The sequence below is a fragment of the Pleuronectes platessa genome, chromosome 17, assembly GCF_947347685.1.
Source record: "Pleuronectes platessa chromosome 17, fPlePla1.1, whole genome shotgun sequence".
Lineage (NCBI taxonomy): Eukaryota > Metazoa > Chordata > Actinopteri > Pleuronectiformes > Pleuronectidae > Pleuronectes > Pleuronectes platessa.
The window spans coordinates 8,294,810-8,316,191 of NC_070642.1; the positions used below are offsets into that span (position 1 = coordinate 8,294,810).

The 21,382-nt window shown below is 42.6% G+C and overlaps 1 protein-coding gene across 1 annotated transcript in view; it reads right to left on the reverse strand.

Moving 5' to 3' along the window:
• LOC128460631 (neurexin-3b) overlaps window positions 1–21,382 on the reverse strand; it is a 183,415-nt gene that overhangs the window by 14,167 nt on the left and 147,866 nt on the right. The window contains exons 14-15 of the mRNA XM_053445874.1: window positions 16,093–16,403; window positions 13,740–13,742 (exon numbers count right to left, since the gene is read on the reverse strand). Of these exons, the coding sequence (XP_053301849.1) occupies window positions 13,740–13,742; window positions 16,093–16,403 (314 nt within the window). The remainder of the gene's footprint in view (window positions 1–13,739; window positions 13,743–16,092; window positions 16,404–21,382) is intronic.

The window sequence follows — 21,382 nt, forward strand, 5'->3', positions numbered from 1 at the left end:
GAAATCCAATTCTCTGTCTAAATCTCCATAACATAGAGTGGGATATATTTTGGCAGCAAAGTGATTTCTTCTTTAGTGTAATTATTCTCAACAAACATCCCCATCGTCATTTTTAAGAGAGTCTGGGTGGCGGGATTTACGGGTTTGATGTGTGTGTGTGTGTGTGTGTGTCAGAGGTTTTGATACGTGGTCATGTGTGTGACGAATGTGCATCACACACAATGATTACATGACTTGAAAACTCACAGGCTATGTGCCTCATGCCTGATTATCCCATCCAAGAGATGCTCAAATTCCTGCCTCCACAAACAAACCAGATCAATAGCCAGGCTTCATTAAAACGGCGTTTACGTCCGACCACTTCAGCACATCAACTGAAAGGATCACACCGGCGGTCGATACAGATAGACAGCCTCCTTGAGAGACAAGTTTCAAAAACACGCCGCTTGTTCGCCTTTTCGCCACTGACGGCCTCGGCACAGAGAAAAAGGTCCAAGGATGCCAGGGCCGCCTCCGTCTCGACAAAGGTTTTTCTCTCTGGTGTTTAATCGGGAGAGTCTGTGCTGACGACCAATCAGACAGCAGCGACACAGAGAGCGTTCGAAAGCGAGGCTGCAATTATCTCAACACGTGAATGAATGTTTCACATCACTGCTCGGTCCTGACCTCATTGAGAAGAGGCTGCAGGACTGATTAACAATAAACTGGAAAGAAGTTCCACCAGTACTTATACTTTTACTTGTTTTTGTACTTCAACTTGAGTAAAGAATGTGTGGACTTTTGCCGCCTCTGTTCCTCGGAGTCTGACTGAGACAAATCAAGTGTTTATCTCTCAAAATTACAGTTTGGTTAGTAGGACATTCTTTGTGTTTGTCCTCACTCCACCACAACTCAGTGAGGAAACACTGTCTTGTTTATTAGTTTATCAGCAGCAGCAGCACAGGCTGCCACACTCTGCTGCATCAAGCAGATAAAAGCACCCGCATTTAGACAGATATCTTCCTCAGCTGAATGGAATCCACCAGTCGGTACAGCCGAGCCACAGCAGAGCCCACATGACTCAAGCAGGACATTTAGATATGTTATAAAACTTATAATATATAATATAATTATAAAACTGAGGCTGAGGTAGAAATAAGTATTGACTTTTTTTTTGTCAAGACTACTGGACGGATCAGCATGAAGCTTGGTAGAAGGTTGTGGGTCATGAAAGAACCGAGTAAACTGTGGTTTGGATCTGGATCAAGAATTGTTTTCACTTTCTTCAACATAGATAATAAATCAGGGATCTTGATGAACAAAATCTGGCCTATTTCACAGAGCCCTGCACTGGCAACCTGTCGTGTACCCTGCCTCTCGCCCAATGTCACTGGAATATGCTCCAGCTCCCAATGGGACCCATAAAAATGATTAGTGGTATAAATTATTGGAGGATGGAGGGACGGATGATTAGAGGACTGATATTTATGAGTGCAATTTGGTCCAAGTAGATCCAAATAAAAATCTGGGTCTAGTGAATTTAAACGTGGTTTCATAAAGGGACAGCGGTACATGTTCTACCAAATGTTCTATTGGTTCTAGATTTTAATTTTAATTTTATTAACGAATGATCGAGGTTAAAAAAAACATTATTAATGAGCACAATTTAATTGTATGCTGATGAACAGTGAATGCTTCAACTCGGAGTCAAACTTTTCAAATGCATGGTTGACAAGAGGAGCAGCTGCTGCATTGAGGCTGAGGGCTGAGGCTGAATATTCTGCCGAGCCTGACACTGATTCGATCGGCCACATCAAAGCAACAGCTTGGGCTTGGCAGGCGAAAAAAGAAAAGACATAATGTACTCGACCACTGTCACTGACAGCCATGTAAAGGCTAAGAAGCAGCCACGGACCCCCGGGTTACAAACATGACATGAAATATGAGCACCAACAGCGCTGCGTCTTCCAGAGGCAAGGGGGGGGGGGGGGGGGGGGGGTCACATGCTTAAGTACAGTACAGCGAGTCACATCATCAGGGAGGGCACGGGAGGTTGGTCCTGAACACACCACGGTCTTATCATAACAAACGACCTTCACATGTTTTGTGGCCCGAAGGTGAAGGTAACACTGACGCCTGCTGAGACTAAGGGAAGAGACATGACATTATAGATCCACATTAGAGGCCCTGCTATCAAACCCAGTTTGCTTTATTTACAACATCACAGTGCCCAATGGCTAGAGCTGCTCTCTCTTTCAAACTGATGGGAATAAACCTTAAACAAATCAATTTTCCTCGAGCGCCCCATCCTGGCACTCGGTTGCCATGGATGTCCGACGTGGCTGCCTCTTCGGAGATCAAAGTGACGACGTGCGGTTAAGGGCAAATCACAGAAACACAATTCAAAGCAACCGCTTTCTCCCCGAGGCGCTCCCTGGTCACCTCGGAAATGTTTCTCACACGTTCGGACAGGGATTGTCGGGGCAGACTATTTTTCAGGTTGAGGAATGGTCCCCGTAAGTGACACAAATCAGAGGTCGGGCCGACTCCCACTCCCATCTCCGTTTCCCCTCCCTCGCCGTCTAGGGTACATCACACAGGCTATCTAACAAGTTCCCACTCCTCCACTCTGACGGGCCCTCGCACCAACATAAGATAGTCATCTCTCCAAAGGCGGAAGCTTCAGCTTTCTATTGAAAGCTGTCTGATGTGCACGTTATCATGTCTGATCTGGGCTTTGACAGGCCGACAAGGGAGAGGCTTGTATTACAAGGGGAATCAATGGCGCTAGGCCATATCCCTATCAATACGCTGCCACAACTCTTTTCACTCATGCTGCCCGCTCTGTGAAAGATAAGATGCTTCACCAGAAAAATGTAATATAGCGGTGGGATGGCAGGAAGCTCATGTTAAAAATAACACACACAAGTGAGTCTAATAAAACATTTGATCATGATGTTTAATTCCAATGGTAATGGCAGTGTTTAAAGCAAACACGAGCAGTGCAAAGAGGCTGTTAACCTTCCCCTTCAATAAAGTGGGTAATTTACAATGGAATGAGCACCAGAATTAACTTGTAGGGCCTGAGCCACACGCTAAATGATTTCCAAGATCAAATATTGATATTTCAAATGAGCACCCTCGGTGGGCCTTTCTTAGTGGCCTGCTGTAGTCAGCACTTTCTTTTCCCCTTCCCAGGTTTATGGAGAAATTAGAAGAGGGCGGGAGGAGTGGGTGAGGAGAGCGAGAAGGAAAACAGCTGGAGAAGCGGGGGAAAAAACAAAAAACAAAATGCATTCAATTTGTTCACCATCACCGTGTGTTGGTTTCAGCAGAATGGGTTGTGTGCCAGTATTTCTCTTTTTCTCAAGGACCTGCCTTTGCACAGGGAGCAGTGAGGGTTGCTGGCTCACAGCAAACTCTAATTGCCCTGAGGCCATAGGCAGCCACTTCCAAACAGGGTCATTCATCTTCCCATGGAAAAGGAAATGGTCTTTGGCCCTGATCCTTAATCACCCCCCTGCCGCAGAGTACAAGGTCATCAGGGAAGCTCTGTGACAAACACACACTCACACCGTACATGTATGTACACACATAAAGAGGGAGCCGCCGAAAGATTGAGGGAGTTTATGGTGCGATCGAATGGGGAGAGGCAGGAAGCGAGGGACGGGGGGAAATTTCTGCTCTCTATGCAAACCCATGACGTCCTCAGGTGAAATTGGAGCAGCGATTGCAGCTCTGAGTTATGGTTTGTGTTACCGTTTGCGGTTCTCCCTTCCAGAGGAAGTGAGGAATTTGTGGATGCGGTGGCGAAGCAGTGTTGAGAGCTGTGACCAGAGCAGACGCAGAGAGAAGATGAAAGCACCGGGGAGGCAGAGGAGGAGGGTGGGAAGTCAGGACAGGATTGGAAAGGGCTTAATTTTACTGAGGATGACAAGACACTGGCTGAGACGTGTCCTCTACGTGAAAATAACTCATTCATTTATATTAATGCCAGTAGGAATGCCCGACCCCACACCCCCAATAAACCTCATGCAAAAACCATCACCGACAATAACCCTAACCCTGTTGGTGTAGGGGTAGGATTCTCATGTAGGAAGTTCAAATATTTTCTGCATTTCTACCACAACCCAACTCTGGATCATCCAGATTGACCCTGATAGGAGGACAGACTTTGGAGCAGGTGGCTGAAAGAGAAAAATGTGCCGACCCTCCAGTTGATCTGATTTCGCACTAACCACAACATTTTGTATCAAATCAATGTAAATATAGCTCGGACTGTGTGCTGGTGCACCTGTGTGCTTGAGCCCTGAAACACCCATAGGACCAGGGCCTAGGAGACAAGGTAACTGTATTCATGCTCAAACACCAGCAGGAAGAAAGATTATTAAATTGTGATTACTTGAGTAAATGAGGCTTATTTTTCTAAATTTAGTTTCATAAACCAGGTTAGAATGGTTTCTGTCGGGCTAATTTTCAGGACTTAGATTAAATCAGTGTCACAGTGTACTTGCCAGACATCGCTGTAGTCCCTTAATTTCTGCTGCACCTGGTCAGAACAATTTTAGCAGCGAAAATCTTAGACAATTCTTGACTGAAAATAAACGACTTAATTTTAAACCTGTTCAAGTTTTATACTTTATCATATTGTCTCTTCCTCCCCTAAAATAGATTTTAATTTCCATTCAAATTAATCTGCAAATTAACACTTTGTTCATTTAACAACTGTTAAGAACGTGTTAAAAATATAGTGATTATCGTATTTTCGCATCATTTTCCAAGTTGAGACATTTAAATACCTTGTTTTAGCCAACAAATGATCTAAACTCAGATGTGCACCTTACTATGAAAGGCAATTTTTAAAACAATCTAAGCATATTTACAAATGTATTTCTAGATGCCAGAACAAATGCATTTTTTAATTATAAAATCAAATTCCGAATTGTTGCCAATTCATTTTCTGGAGTTCAGGTCCACAACATCCATATGAAGCTGATGTGATCACACAGCGAGCTCTGCACCGAGCTCAGTTATCAGAGCAGCAAACAGCAACAAATCTGTACCTGAGTCAGAGCTGATTCTCACCTTCTGATTTTAAAAAGTGCTGCCACATGTTCACGCATGAGTGTTTAATATATTCTGCTCTGTGGTAAAGAACGTCAGCCGTCTCTTTAACATCTCTGTACTCATTGTGAATTGATGTGATCTTCACATCAAGTCCTCTTTGTATTATGAATATCCATATTGTAACTGAATAAAGGCTGAAGTTGGATTTGTGAAACGGTTCCAGTCTGGATCTGTTTGTAAGACTCACCTAATTCAGGCTTTTCACAATAAATTGCGCTTTTCTTTGCCTCCAAACCCCAACGCCAATTAATTCAATAACTATGAAACAATGTTGTTCTAATTGTATGTTGTTATAACAAAGCATCATCCACTTTGTGAATGGAGGCTGATTAACTACATTTAAAAAGGCTTTTGTTTCTGCTGATGTTTTGGACGTGCTTTTGAGACAATGGATTTCATAAATAGACCTAAGTTGACCTCACTAATTGGGACAATACAATCAATAAGTAAGAGGATATGTTCCATTGGGAGAGCGATTGGCTTTCTGTTGAGAATGTGTGAAGTCTGAAACAAGTAGCTGATGTTGGACCCTACACTTTCTCCTCGTGGTCTACATCCTCTGCTCCCTATTCAATCCATTCCAGCGTTGCCGTACTGCTCACAGTCAAAAGCTATTATGACTTCAATGCAGTAATACCAAATCAATGACTGTGTTATGTAATGCCCGACGCAGGCAGCTTTACGTCTCCCAAATTAGACGGAGGTCCCGTTTGGCTTCCATTCCTTAATGAGCACAAACCAAATTAAGCATTCGATTTAGCCTCTTGTTAGAAGATGAAAGTTGAAACGTAATCACCAACCAACAGAGAAATGATTTAACATAAACCACACGTCTGGGCCCTCCCACAGTACCGCCGCGTGCCGACACATGTAAGGATGACTACCTGTGGACTCACACAGACTCACGGCGCCTTGCAATTTCCCCTCACTCGTTGCAATTAAGAGCAACAGTCTGCATTGTAGTTTGCACCAACTCTCTGCGGACTCAAAGGAGAAACATCACTTGGCCTTGATAACAGCTCAGCTGAGCAATGAAACAGAAGACATTATTGCTGCGGAACATCAAAGGCAGTCTGTGTGATTCATATTTAACAAGAAAGAAAAAAAGAAAAAAGATGGAGGTTCAATTTAAGAGACCAGATTGCAGCCACCAGAACACTCCAGAATACGTACACTTTCCCCACTCTCTAACTTTCTGCAAATTTTGGTAAGAATTTGAGCATGTTAAAGCCCTCAAAAAGCCAATTCATTTGCCTGAATAATAATAATAATAATAATAATAATAATAATAATAATAATCATTACAATTTCAATAGGGCCTCCCACTGTCAGTGCTCGGGCCCTAATTAAATCCTATTGACTCTGGAAGACACATCGTGAAATCTGTGCACACAGATACAGTAATGCATATATGGATCAGTGAATGCCCTCACACAGATGTAGTCCATCTCTTTTTCTCCTCCACGCACAGACAGTAATTCACACACTCAGACAGCATATCAAAGGCTGGCAGCAGATATATTCACAATATAGCAGTGCGAGAAGATTCATCGCCCCGACTGAGCGTGGCCTCAAATGTTTATTATCATACACCACGCAAAGCTCGGGGGGGTCCTGTTGGTGTGGCGGTGTCGAAATAGTTCAAGATTGTGGGAGACTTGTTGTTGTACAGACAGTCGGATTAAATATCAATGACATGTCTGTGTTGTGTTCAATATCTCTCTGAGCCAAGAAAGCATAAAGCAGCTCGCATCTCTCAAAAGTAAATCAATACAATAAAGTAAAAACTGAAATATGTTTGTCACCATCTTAGCTTTGCAATGATGAACTATCTTCAAGTCTTATTTATCAGATCCATTCCAGTTTGTACAAATTAATGATGGGTCATCTGTGTACACCAGTGTAAATCACAGGGTTCCTCAGGGTTCTGTGCTTGGTCTTATTCAATTTAGCTTACATATGCATGTGCATACTATTAGAAAGCATTATCAGGAAATATTGTTATGCGCACGATACCCAGTTATATATATCAGGTAAACTACTTAGCTAACTAAACTACAAGCATGTTTAGAGGACATAAAACCCTGATGACCCACAATGTTCTATTAAACTCAGACAAAACGGTGGTTCTAATAGTTGGTCCTAAAGACTTCAGAGGTACATTATCTAATGATATTGCTACTTTATATCTTCTTGTGTTCGACACAGGCTTTTCTCATGAATCATTGATTTATTGATTGAACCTCTGCAATGATATCAGGACCATTATGCAAATGAAGTCGGCTTCATTAAATCACTGTGTCTATCAAACTATGTCTGTGTCAAACGCAGAGGCACATTTGTCACATTAATATTAATGGTCTCATGCAACCTTAATAAGAACATTCCCCCAAATGTCGGAATATTCATGTCCAGGCATAAAAAGTAAACTAACCAATTAACAAGAAGAATTAACTGGTGATCCAGAAGTAAAACAAGGGTTTCAACAAGAAAAAGAGCAAATTCCTAAGTCTTAAATAGATTAACTTTGAGTGTTAAAGAAAAAAAATGCTGGCAATAGAAGTTTTTGTAATAGTTTTGTTCCCAGAACCGTTGTGGTGGGAAAAAAAGTTAATTAAACACCATCAAGAGTGTGGGATCTCACAGCAGCCCTAAAATGGCTTGGCAAGGGATTAAATAGCGACTGTTCCGCTTTGATAATCCATGTAAGTCTACTGGCATGTGCCCGGGGACAGATGACATCTGTACAGAGAGGGAGAGAATATGCATTTGATATGTGAGGCCTGGAATAACATTTAGGATGTTTTTTTAATCCAAAATTGTTCTGTGAAACTCAAGGATATGCTGTATAATCAGAGGGCATTTTAAGTCTCTATACTAAAGTGCTCCGTTGAAGTTATTTGCATTTAATAGTTTGGTGGGCTCTGGTTTTCATGAGCACTACCAGAGGTTCGGAGCTCACTTTGTTGCTTTACTTGTAAGCTTTGGATTTTAGTTGGGTGCCGTCTTGTAACCAGTCAGCCATCCCTGGAGGCATCCCAGCATGAGGTGAGCCTGTGGACCACACGGAGCATGTACTGATGTCCTGCCGATCAGCTCAGACACAGACTGCGTGCGTGTGTGTGTGAGAGTGTGTGTGAAACTAATGTGTACTGTTTGCTTGCCCCTTTTGTGTGCGAGTGCCCCGCAGTGACAGTGCTGGCTGAAAAGACAGCAGGTTTACACACACACACACACACACACACACACACACGCACACACTCATTCCCGAAGGATCTATATAAGCTGTGTTGTGAGGCATGGGGGACATCCATTACAAAAAACCCCATGGTCCAAAGGCCCTGTAGCTAGCTGCTGGTTCTCACACACTGAGAGACAAACTGCCCCTGAGCATACACACACACACACACACACACACACACACACACACACACACACACACGATCACAAACACATAATCACAAACATATTCACACAGAGATGTATAATGGAAATGGCTTTATGTTCATATTCTGTTGCACATGAAGTGACATGAAAAATTCATAAATGGAGTCACAATGTTGCACACACACACTCCGGCGACAGAGAAGACGGATAATGCCTGACAGCGCTGGAATGAGTTTGCCATGTCAGTGGTAGAAGGGAACTATTTGGCAACAGACACAGAATCCTGATATTGTTCCTCTGCTCAGTTCTGACAGCATGACTGGATGTGCCCGCACCAGGGCTGACTGGTTTTTGAGAATGTATATAAGCCTGGGTGTGTGGAAATATATGCACGTTACGGTAGCTTGAATTGTGGGAGACAAAGATTAAGAGATCCCGGTACCAACTGTGTGCATGGAAATGTGTGTGTGTGTGTGTGTGTGTGAAATCCTAATGAGCCACGCACAACAGCAGAGTTCCCATCAGTCTGCCGTCTGCTAATTGGTCCTACTGAGCATCTCGCGCACCTCCAGCATTCATCTCCCACAATTCAGTGGGAGCCTGGGTGCCTAGCAGGGCGGCCAGAAAAAACAGGTAGGAGGAGGAGATATAGTGATGAAGACAGAAGCAGAGGGAAAGAATGAATAAAGAAAACATCCCATGGAATACCTGTCTACTAGTTTGACCTTTACATAATTACTGCCAGGTCTGGGCGCTGCTTGTGAAGGAGGGTGATCACAGAGACTAACTAACTGAAGAGAAAGAGACGACTGACAGCAGGTGGAGAAGAGGAGTAAATCTGCCTACACACACACACGCTCACACACTCTCACCCGTGAGCTCATGAACACACTCATCAAACATCATCGAGCAGACTACCACGGGGAGACACGCAGCGTGCTGCACAGCACCTTCCTCGCTTCATCTTGAAGAGAGAATAAATCAGTGATTATCATATATCCCCAGGCGTTAAGCAACATCCCTGACGCACTGTGGGCAGAAAAAATTGATGAGGCGAGGAAAAAAAGAGAGGGGATCATGGTATCTTAGTGTGCAAATCCATGTGTAGCAACAGTGTGAGTGGATTCTGGTTTATGACCAGATGCTGCATGTTGCTCCGTCTCTTTACTCTCCTTTAAATGTCCTTGTTTTTTGTCAGAAATTGTTACACGTTTAAAAATAAATGTGGCCTTACAGTGAGTTTTCAGAAGAGGTTCGATTCGCTGTATTTTTTTGCACCTGTCAAAGGTGTTCCAGAAAACTGTTTGGGCAAAAAATGAAATTCTCAAGTTTGGATGGACCCATTTTCAGGAAGTGAAAGGACCACAAAGTCATCAGCAGTGCTTGCCTCCATTTTATCTCCGACTACATCTTTTCCAAACAAATAGAATAATAAAACGCATCGCACGCAGTGTGCAAAGTTACAGTGTGACGATTTTTATTGGATCACACACACACAAAGACTCTCCACTTCATGAAAAAATCATCAGAAATCACAGAAATCCATCTTTGCCAAAGAAGAATCTCTGTCGATGCGAGCGGGTATAGATTTGCATTAATTCCCGCCTGTCAGCAGAAAAAAGGGCCAATTACACTACAAACAATTTACCTCAAATTTTCCCGTCTCCTGAGCACCAGGCCGGTTGAAAATGATGGACGCCTGCAATTTCTTTAACACGGCAGCCATGCAAATCACTTTCAGTGTCTCTCCCCCAGCTGTTTTCCCCCACGGTACTCGAGATTGCAGCCTCCCGTCCTAATTGTTCCCAAACATCTCAGGCCAGCGGCGCAAGTTAATTGAGAACGAGAGACGCTGATCTCCCACGAGAGACGTGCATAAATGAGCATTCCCAAAATGACACATCAAACCAGCGAGCGTAAAATCTGTTCTTTGGTTCAACCATAATACTGCAGAGCTGAAGGGATCAGGTAGCCACTTAACAAGATATGCCTGTTTTGGTTTATTGCGATTTGTCTCTCCCCCGTGTGTCTAAATGAAGTCAGTGTTGTTGTCATGAGTCATCGGCGGCCTCAAAACATTCCAGGTTAATAATTTGACCAAAATGTACAACAGACCTGTCTATCACTTAACACTGCACATATTGAGCGGCCAAATAGAGTTTGTGAATGGATTTACCTTGAGGAACTTCAGGGATGAATCAGTACTCTAAGGTTCCAATCAAACTCATCCCTGGTTTAGTTTGTTTGCAGCGCGAAAACACTTTATTTGGATAGTGTGGACTTTCTGACACCATTAAACAACAGAAGGAGAAAAAGAAAGTGGCAGCCCTACTTGTCACTCAGAATTCCTTTCAGTCTTTAACATTGAGGATAAAACATTTGAGCGACGAGGACGTTCATATTTGACTCATTCAAACTGGTGTTGAGTGCTCTGCCTGAACTTTGGAATGTTGGTAGTAAAACCATGATGCCATTACAGTGGCAATGAAATTAAAGAAATCAACCTGTGCTGTCATTTTCTCAATTTAAAGGGAAAGACTACTACACACTGAATTGATAGTGTGTAGTGGTCAATCCCAGTGTCTCACTTTATAAAAGTTGATCAATTATCTTATATATTCTTCCTGATGTTAAGAAATAAAATGAATTAAAAATGATATAAATGAATTACACAACTAAAATGGCATAAAAACTAACAGAATATATACACACAAAGACTTATTAGTTGCTTTCAGTCATCGTCTCCTCCTCCTCCTTAACCTTCTTCTTTTTCTTTTCTGAAGTCCGATGCACGCCCATCTAACCAATCAGTGTCAAGTATATGTAAGACTCAGCCCACACAAGTGATGGCAACAGCATGTATGAATGTCAAAAGGCTTCCTAAACTGCTATGGGAAACATCATCTCACAAAAATATAACAAAGAAATGAAACTTTGTTTGGACTTTCAGGTGCGCCCCTATATAAAAACCTTGACTTGCTTAAATCTGTGGTTCCAACACAGTGTGGGGGTGTTCTGAGCTTGAAGGAGTCAGAAGATAAATCATGTGTGAGAGCTGAAACAATAAAACACAAATCTGCTGTTATTCTCCATTGATTGAGCCCAACACCACTTTAACGTAGTCAAATTCACGACGGACGCTAAGTGTCAACATTGATGCCGCGGAGCTCAACACTGCTCACATTCTTCCTCCTCCTGTCAAATCAGGCTTTGACAAGGTTATGACAGGCTGACACCAGCATTACCCAAAATGCAACTTGACAGCTGAGGGGTTTCTGTGGAGGATTCAGGTGTGTTGTGCTCGTAGCCGTCTGAGGTCTAGAACCCTCTATTCTCTCTCGCTCGATGCCCCCTCATTTTTTTTCTTTTTAAATCGTAGACTTGTAATATTCAGACTCAACAGACACTGACTCAAATGACATTATTTTATGCAATTTATCCAATATTCAGCTCCCACTGGAGCCACAAAATGATTTATATAACGTTTTTTCCTCGCAGTGCTCCATGGGACTTATAAGTAGACCTTGATGTGTAAAATCTATGGAGTTCTCCCTTAATAGGAGTTCATCTCTCATCCTCCTTACTGGCCTTTCATGCTGCAAGACTACTAGTAGAATTTTAATGGTGTGTTGCATAACTTCCATAATAATTATTTATCCGTTTAAATTTCAACACAAACCACTTAACTAAAAACTACAGCTCAATGTCAAATGGTTATTATTTATGTTGCTTGCTAAAAGCAGGAGGACTAAATGCCTCGAAAAGTAAAGTTTAGAGCTTAATATTTATTCCATTGGTTTTCTTTATATACTGTATGTTGAGTGTTGCATTACTACAGTATTGCGTATTTATTTGCCCTACTAGGTCAATAACGAACAAACATAAACAATCAGGGGCAGATCTAGAGGTGGGGCCAGGGGGCATAGGCTCCAGCTGAAATCTAATCGACCCATGAGATTTTATTATGCCATTACATTGGCATTTCAGCATTCATTAATTATCATGGCTATATCCAGTGGAAGGGTAAGGATTGAGGGCAGGTACAGCTAACGTGGTTACTTAGCATTTGTCCCCCCCATGTGTTATGTGTCACATAGGGGGCTCTGTGACACATGATCAAAGAAACGTCCCTGCTGCTAAGTGGATGAAACACGGTGACTCTGCGGTGGGTGTGATCCTCAGAAGGAGGCGGCTTGTTGACATGTCTCACACCAGGTCTCAGACCATTTATAATATTCATAAAGGATATGATGAGCCAACTCATTACAGCTGCTGTCACAGTGGGTTTGAAACTCTCCAGCACTCTCAGACAGCAGCCGACTTCATTTAATGGAAAAAGCAGATGACAAAACGCCCCGTGTGGCTGATGAAGCTTCTGTGACTGAAAACCTCTCAATACTTCCTGAGTAAACCCCGACACAAGCGACTGATTCGGCCTGAGCTGATAAAGACGACCATTGTAATCAGTTTTCATTGTTATGACTTTTCTCTTTAAGCGGAATTTTTCAAGATAAATAATCTAAAGCACCTGAAAACTTGGCCGAAGAATAATATTAAATATTCACGACGAAACAAAGAAGGTTTAAAAACACATCTAGTTATCAGATATTAACAGTTTAATACTTTAAACTAAAATTCTGCTAATCTACTAATCAACACTGTGTGGATGTGGCTCAATTATGTCCTCACGTGTACCTGGACCTGGTTTTATAAAAAGACATAAATCCAATTAACTTGTGTTTTAAAACAATCCATAAAATAATCTAAAAGCTCATCAACAACTGGTTTAGGAACTTTCTGAAAAATAAATATCCAGATCTTTAAAAGGATTTAATCACTTGAACTGATTTTGAGGCTGCACGAATAATGTTTTTATAATACTTTGTAATGCAAAAAGAATACATTGTTTTGAGTAAATACAAACTATACTCAAAAAAATATACTCAAAAAATTAACACTAGTCTAATTTCTACTAGTATTTAACTGGTATATATATAAAGTTAGATAAAGCTTATGATTTAACTTGGATATTTGTGTTTGAATTAAATCAAATCTCACAAGTTTTTAACATTTAAAATGTAAAAACAATCATTAGAACCCAACATATCTTCAACATAATCACCAAAGATATACACAAACATCACTAATGTGATTTGAGCTGAAATCGAATCTTGAAAACATTGCAACCCCCTTTTTCTTGACAAGGACGATCTCGATTCCCTCGGCTGACTGCGTGACCCACAGACGGGCTAAGTAACACGGTGACGGAGAGCGAAGGGGAGAGTGAAAGAAAACGAAACGTGTCTATCGTGTTGGCTCGTCCCCGCGGAGCTATCATTAATTAAGCGTGAGATTGGTTCTCTCCACCTCCCAGCCCCTGCCTCTCCCTCTCGGTTGATCCTGAGAGGGTGAGGGATTCACCACTTCCCACCTCAAAAAAAGAAAGCGCTCGTGTTGCTAAAGTGGAAACAAAAATAGATGTGTGAGAAGATACCAAAGCAGACACAGTTTCGGTCCACACATCCACACAACCTGTCGCTCACAGAGCTGCACGCGCGTTTAAACCCAGCACCGTGTCAGATGCCTATAGCTCGCTTTCAGCAGTGCAATACATCACTAATGATAGCTCGGCTCCCTTTACTCCCCTACCCTGAGGGCTGGAGAAATCTGCCAAACCGGTACGGGCCCTCTCCTTACCTCTCACACCACAGCGTTTGACAGCCAACCAGGGAACTGTAAAATTAAAGGCCTTGGCAAATGAAATTCTGTGACACCGCGCTGTGAATCAAGGCAGACGCTGCCATGGGAGCCCGTGGAAGAAGAATGAACAAGGCGCGCTCTCAGAAGGAACACAACGGTAAAGTGAAAAGTTGAAAGTTAAAGGGAGGGCAAGAAAAAAAACAACCTGTATTGGTAAGTTAGGAAAGTGCAGCATCCTGCATCTAACAGCTGCATCCTGGGTATTGACAAAAGAGGTATCACTTCGTCATTTCACCTTGGAAAAAGGAGAGTGCTTCATATAAAAGCTCTTCTTCGTCGTACACACAGAACTTTATTGACTTCCTTTGATATTAATAGCCTGTGACACTAAATGCCATTTTCCCAGAGATGCCATGTTTTTTCTTATCTATTGTGACCTTCTTGATGGTGGCTGAGACGGCGCTGCAACGTATCTCGGCTCAGTCATCATCATTCCAGATAACTCATCTCTTAGACATAGACGGAGTGGATATCAAGCGCTTTACTTTGGCTCCAGACCGTCCAACCCCGAATATGAAGGCTTGACACCAGGTCTTTAGTGGCTTTCTAACAGCTTCGACTTTGGCCTCCCCACACCTGCTCCTTCAGTATAGAGACATTTAAGTGTCAGCACTGACATGGGGGGCCATCATCACTGCACGCCAGGCAATCTGTTGTTGGGGTGAAGAGGCTGATTTGAGTGGTTCCCCCTTTGTCGTCCACCGACCAACCTCTCCCCAACCCAGGCTCACCCCTGAGGGAGAGTTACGGCTTTAATATGAACAACCAATGGTTAAATTTGTCCTCTGGGTGTCAAAGGACTGCTCGGTGTGATTACTTTCTTGGCACGGCAGTGACATTCATTGGCTTGGACTCGGGACATATTAGAGAAAGGCCTCTGTTAGGCCAGATTGGGTGAGTGACAGATCGAGACGGACAGAGACAGAAACAGAGAGACGGACAAACAGAGAGAGAGAGAGCAAGAGCGAAAGAGGGAAGCAGCAAGGTCGGCTTTGTGTACCTCAATGAACAGCAGCACTTCAATCCTCAATAGAATGAGAAATACAGTATCCTGACCTTGAGCGAGTTAGTAGTGGAAAAAGGAGCGCGGCTACAATCCGCCCACGCTCAATTCCCCAAAACACATAAAAAACTGCCTTTGGTTTCCTTTGGATATTTCACTTTAAATTTGAATCAAGGAAACAGAACATTTAGAGCCCAGATAGTCGTGCTTCACGCATCTCCGAGCCTGCAGCAAGAGTATTCAAATCTCCTGTGAAGGAAAAAACACCTGAATGCCACACACTCTGGTAAACAGGGGATTTGACTGGGCAATGACCTGTTCCTAGAAAGATCCCACTACCCGAGATGGGAAATCATAACGACTTTGGAAAAACATGGATGCTGTTAAAAACAATGCTTTTGTGTATCTGCTTTTATGTGTTTAGAATATTTGACACCTCTGTCCAATATTTGCATAATAATGAAGAGCAAATAAATAAGATCAGGTTTGACAAGCAAATAAATAATAAAATATACCATTTTATGATACAAATGTCTGTTTTGGCAAAAAATTGTGTGAGGTGTAAATATAAAAATGTAGGATAAATCTTTTAAGAAAATGTAAAAACTATTATAATGTAATAAATAGGAGTTATAAAAGAGCTGATGTATTGGATCACTCCCTCTGAGTTTTGACCTCTTCAAAATGTTTCAACTGTTCAACTCCAGACTTAGATTTGTACCACACAGCAACTCACCCAACAAACACACTCACAAAGCTGCTCTCTTCGATTTCATATGAGACACACGCATGCACACAACTTCCTTTGTATCCCTTCACGTCAATTGCTGCCGTACCTGAATGGTCGGTGGCGAACGCTGTTTCCTGGTGGTCGTGGTGGACAGGGTGGTGGTGGTCTCGATGAAGGTGGTGGACATCTCCGGCGGCACCGAGGTGGTGGTGCGTGCCGCGCCCCGGCTCGTCGGCACGTCGCCCACCAGGCGCACGCTGCCGTTCACCTTGATGTTGGCGTGGCCCTCCGCGGCCATGTTGAGGACTTTAAGGCCATTGTAGTAGAGGCCAGAGAGCTGGCCCTGGTAGGGCCGCTTGCGGTCGTTGCCGCCGATGGAGATAGTGGCCTGGGTGTTGAAGATTGTCAGCTGCCGGCCTGATGCGGGACGGGAGAGAGAGCATTAATGGGTGCATGAGGACGGATGAAGGGATGATGTGATGTGACAGATGAAGCTGCTATATAAAGCACCACTATGTAACTTGTACCACTTTTACAAGGGACTACATTTTGCTAAATGAATGTAGTAGTGAGACATTAGACATGCATGTTAACTCTTACACTGTACTGCTTCACTGCTCGATTAAAAGGGTATGGATGGAGTTCAAATGATGAGAACTGTAATGGTGACTCGACATGTTTTTTAGATAAAAGTAGCTATCACTTCCCACCAACCAAACCCTCTCTGTTCTATTTAAACGACTGCAGCTACTGTATATGCACTGTTATCTTCGGCAGGAAGGCACTGACAGAGACTACTAATGCTGAAAACAACAGCAGCATTATCAGAGGGGAGCGAACACATGCAGGTGTGAGAAAAAGATTTGAAAAATGAGCTGGGACACGCTGCGCAGGAACTTCTAATATTCTGTAGACAAAGCAGTGGACTCATGCGGTAGAATGATTAATAAATACATATCCAGGCTTTGGCATATTATGATAAAGTATGAGCAATACACACTCACTACCTGCCGCGATGAATTTCATTAGGAGAACCCTAAATATCGCTGTCAGAACACACTGCTCATGCATTAATTAAAAAATAAAAAATACGGCAAACGTTCACAATACAGGAATCATAATTAAAAATCTCTTTGTATAATTTACAGACATGTAGCAGCGAGAGCCAGCTACATTGCCGGCTTCCGCACAATTATAATACAAAATACATCGGGCATGGAATGACAGGGACAGGAAGTTCATATCACAGAAGCGAAAAATGAAATAGCATGTGTGGAGTCATGCATGCAACAGTAATGGGATTCCTCGGACCTGTCTGTGTTTAAACGTTTGTTAAAGGGACTTTAGAATCAGGTTAAGATGTTTATGTGCGACGGACTTTAAATGCAGTTTATAATGGTATTATGTTGATTAAGAAAGATTGAATTTCGAACTGAAAAAAACTAAAAAAAAAGACAAGAAGAGGGAGAGCAGACTTTTAAAACCCCGCAAATGTTTTAAACACAAACGAGGCGCTGACTCGATAATCTCAATTGCCGGAAACGCACAACTCTCTCAGGGCGCCGCGCACCCTGCCACGGCTCACTGTGACGCCTCGCTGTCAAAAAGGCTCCAATTAGCTCTCCATCAAGCAACAAGTGAGGGTTTCATAGAGTGTGATGTGTATAACTGTAGTCAGATAAATTACAGCAGGGAAAAAGGACCTGCTGTTTGGAAAGTTTTCAGGGGGATATGCCCGCTGATTAGTTTATTCTCAAACATTGCAGAGGATTTGAGCCAAGGGAAGCTAATTCTCCTCTCAAAACATTTGGCCTACTGTTGCAGATAATGACTTCTCCTCGACAATTTTTGCACAAAAGATTAGCAGCTCTTGATATAAAAAAATCGCATTGCTGCGCTGTTTATAAAAATCTCTTCCCAGTCCCTTTAACTGGACACAATGAGTCAACGAAATTAAAAAAAACATGACGATGACAAAAAGGGGGGAAGAAGTAGAAAGAAAAACAAAGGAAAAGTAACAAAAAAGCGGTTTACTTGTTTTTTAAAATGGTTTAAGGGATGGTTATTCATTCTCAGAGGTTGAAAAGGGAACAAGCCGATGAGATGACAGAAGTTGAAAAAGGAAAAACATTCTAGAAGTGCGATAAAGATTTACCTTTCTCCTGAAGCCAATCTTCTACTGGCCGGGTATATTTGAACGGGATTTTCTTATTTGCCATTTGATAGCGCTCAATGTCGCTGTTGCCTTTAAAGTTTGAGAATTTAACAAACAGCTTGAAACAGTTGGCAATGGCAACAGACATCACACATTTATACAGTAGGTTTATAGTGAGTTTTATCTTTGTTTAGAAATATTTATAGAAGCTTTATGATGATTTTTTTTTGTTGCTTTAGTTTAAATTGTTTAAAAATTCGCATTTATCAAGCACACTCCACAGCATTATGTAACAGAATATCTCTCAATTCAAAGCACAGCACATATCCATAGCAGTCAAGGAAATAAAACATTGCATAAGTCACCTGCAACAATAGGGAAAAACACAGGAAATACATCAGAGTCTACACATATTACTGCTCATATTTCTTTGTAAAGACATCAAGTGGTTAAAAATGTGTTAAGTGCTCTTCTCTGAAGCACATTGGAGGAAATTTATGTGCACTAATTCTTCCCACTGGACACCACCCGCTTTTACATTTCAAGGGCCAAGGGATGATTTGGTTTAGTGGCTCCTTTGGCAGAAAGGCGGCCGTGCAGCCAGTTTGCAGGGAAAGGGGGCGGCAATGGGAAAGGAGGAAGTGGTAATTTGAAGTACTGACCTACTGGGAGAGGAGTCCCATAGTGACACAGATTTGAAGAAGACAATGCATACAAATGAGATCATTACTGACGTGGTGGGAGGCCGTTCGGGTAAAAGAAAGAGCTAAGCCCCCAGCTGACACTTTCCCTTCTTCCGAGACCAAGGCTTACGCATTCCAGGTATATGGGAATTAAAGATAATAGAGCAGCTTTTTACAGGGAAGGTTGTGTGTGAATAATTTCTAGACCGATAGAAAGTTTCTGTTGCATACGTACCAGGATGACAATCACAGGGGCATTCCCTCTGAACGCCACCGTACGTCTGTCAAAGCCGAGAATGGAGACGTGCAGCTGTGCTTTGAAACACTGAGGTACGACTAAAGGGTGTGAAGCCTGTATAGAATTATGAATGACACCCTGATGCCAGTCGGTACCCTGGTGGGGAGACCTTTGGAAGGAAAGAAGAATGCACCGGTGTGTCAACATTTATAACACAAATGAAAGGGCAAGGCTTCGTGACTGTGAGAAACGGCCTCCTGGAATGGTGTCTGTGCTTTGATAGCGATAGCTCAATGCTCCACCCAGAAGCATCGAACTCACGCCTGGGGCGGCTGTGGCTGAGGGGTAGAGTGGTCGTCCTCCAACCTGAAGGTCGGCAGTTCGATCCCCAGTCTGACCCATCTGCATGCCGAAGTGTCCTTGGGCAAGATGCTGAACCCTGAATGGCCCCCCATAGAATAACAAAGTGCTGCGAACATATGCACTGTATGAATGTGTGTGTGAATGGGTGAATGTAAAACTGTACTGTAAAGAGCTTTGAGTGGTCATCAAAACTAGAAATACAAAGACCATTTACCACTGCTCAGTTTTTTGCTGAATTTCAAACTGCACAGTTTTCACCTGCTCATTAAAACTGTATATTAAGAGTGAGCGCAACGCACTTTTTATGAAACCATTCATTCAGCCACTTATGCTCCAAAGTAATTAGACTAATCATGAGCTTGTCTCAATTTCCTCCGCTTCTCTGAATTCCATCTTCCTGTCGTCCCTTTGTACCTCGTTGTATTGAGGGAGAAACCAGCCAAGTGCTCAGCTTACAGCCAGCTGAGAAGGTGCGTGGCTGAAGCTCAAGGAGCTGAAGGGCCGTGTCTGCAGCGTGCCAGCGGGTTAATCAGCAACTAGCAGGACTCCCTCCCCATTTCTTTGATCTCAAGCAGGTTTCAGGTGGAAGCCAAATACACTCTGCTCTGGACGAGGGCCACAGAGGGAGGCGTGATGGTTCTATGTGAAACCAGAGTTCAGACAGAAAGGTTAGAAGCTTGGCAAGAGGGGGTCAAGGACTGGGGCGGGGATAAGAGGGGAGGGAGGACAAGTAGCATCGGTAAAAGGTCACCGCGTGCATCTCAACTCAGGGGGGCTGTCACAGCAACCTTGTTTCATGTGGACCTTTGAACTCAGTTTAATCCAAACCAATAGAACATGTGTGAGAGGTGCCTCAGACCACTGTCAGGGCCAACAAACCAAGATTTAGTTCAACCAAAAGATGTGGTCCTGGTCCTGGTCCTGATTAAACTGAACCATGGTTCAGATAGTTTGCAGTATGAAAACACTTCTTGGGACAGTTTTCACTTTCAGATCAATTGCAGGAAGCATGAAACAACAGAAGAAGAAAAGGAATCAGGAGCCTGTCTGGTATCTCCAGGTATTGAGCAGGTTTTCAGAATTGCTTGTAGTCTTAGCCTCTGACAATATATATATATATATATATATATATATATATATTGTATATATATATATTGTAATGTATGAACTGAAGGACGTTTGTTCAATATTTTCTTTTTTTACATTTATGCACTTAAAAAAATAGCCTTCGTTCACAAAAGTTAACAAATACAATAGCCGAGTTTACGACACGCCGACCTTCAAAGCAAGTTTGTCTATGAACCAATCAGTGTCAAGCATAGGTAGATGCAGTCCACTGATGGTGACACAACGTCATATAAGAAAAATCTTTTTTGGACTAACAGGTTTGAAACGCCATTAAATGTCCCAACCTCTAGCCTCATGTTGTTATTTAGCTGGAGTGACGTCACATCCGACACTGTGAGGAGGAGGTGTAGTCTTGCTGGGCCTTGCTAACGGTAGGTCTCAGGTATTGGTCTTACATTGTTCTGGGTGATTAACGAGGTGACAGTCCCCCCTGTAATGAATACACCACAAGCTAATTGTTCAACTAATGAGAAAAATCTCTCTAGTTTGTCAATTTGATATTACATTTCCAAAGGTGACTTAGGAATGGATGACCTTGCCAATGAAACCACTACTGTTTATTATAAACTCCCTCTGCCTTCAAGGTTTTTTTTTTCTAAAGCAGAGTGGAAAGACGTTTTCTCAAAGATTTTTCATCAACCGCTCAGTTTACTGGAGGAAAGAGGTAAGGCTAATTTAGTGCCATTATGGGTTTGCTGTTTTGTCACTGTCACAGAGCCTGTGTTACTGGAACTAAAACTCATATTTCAGTTTTTATGCCGCACACAGTGTTCAACCTTGATTTTACTAGTGCAGCAAATAGTCAAAAATTATATGTAAAAAAAATTGC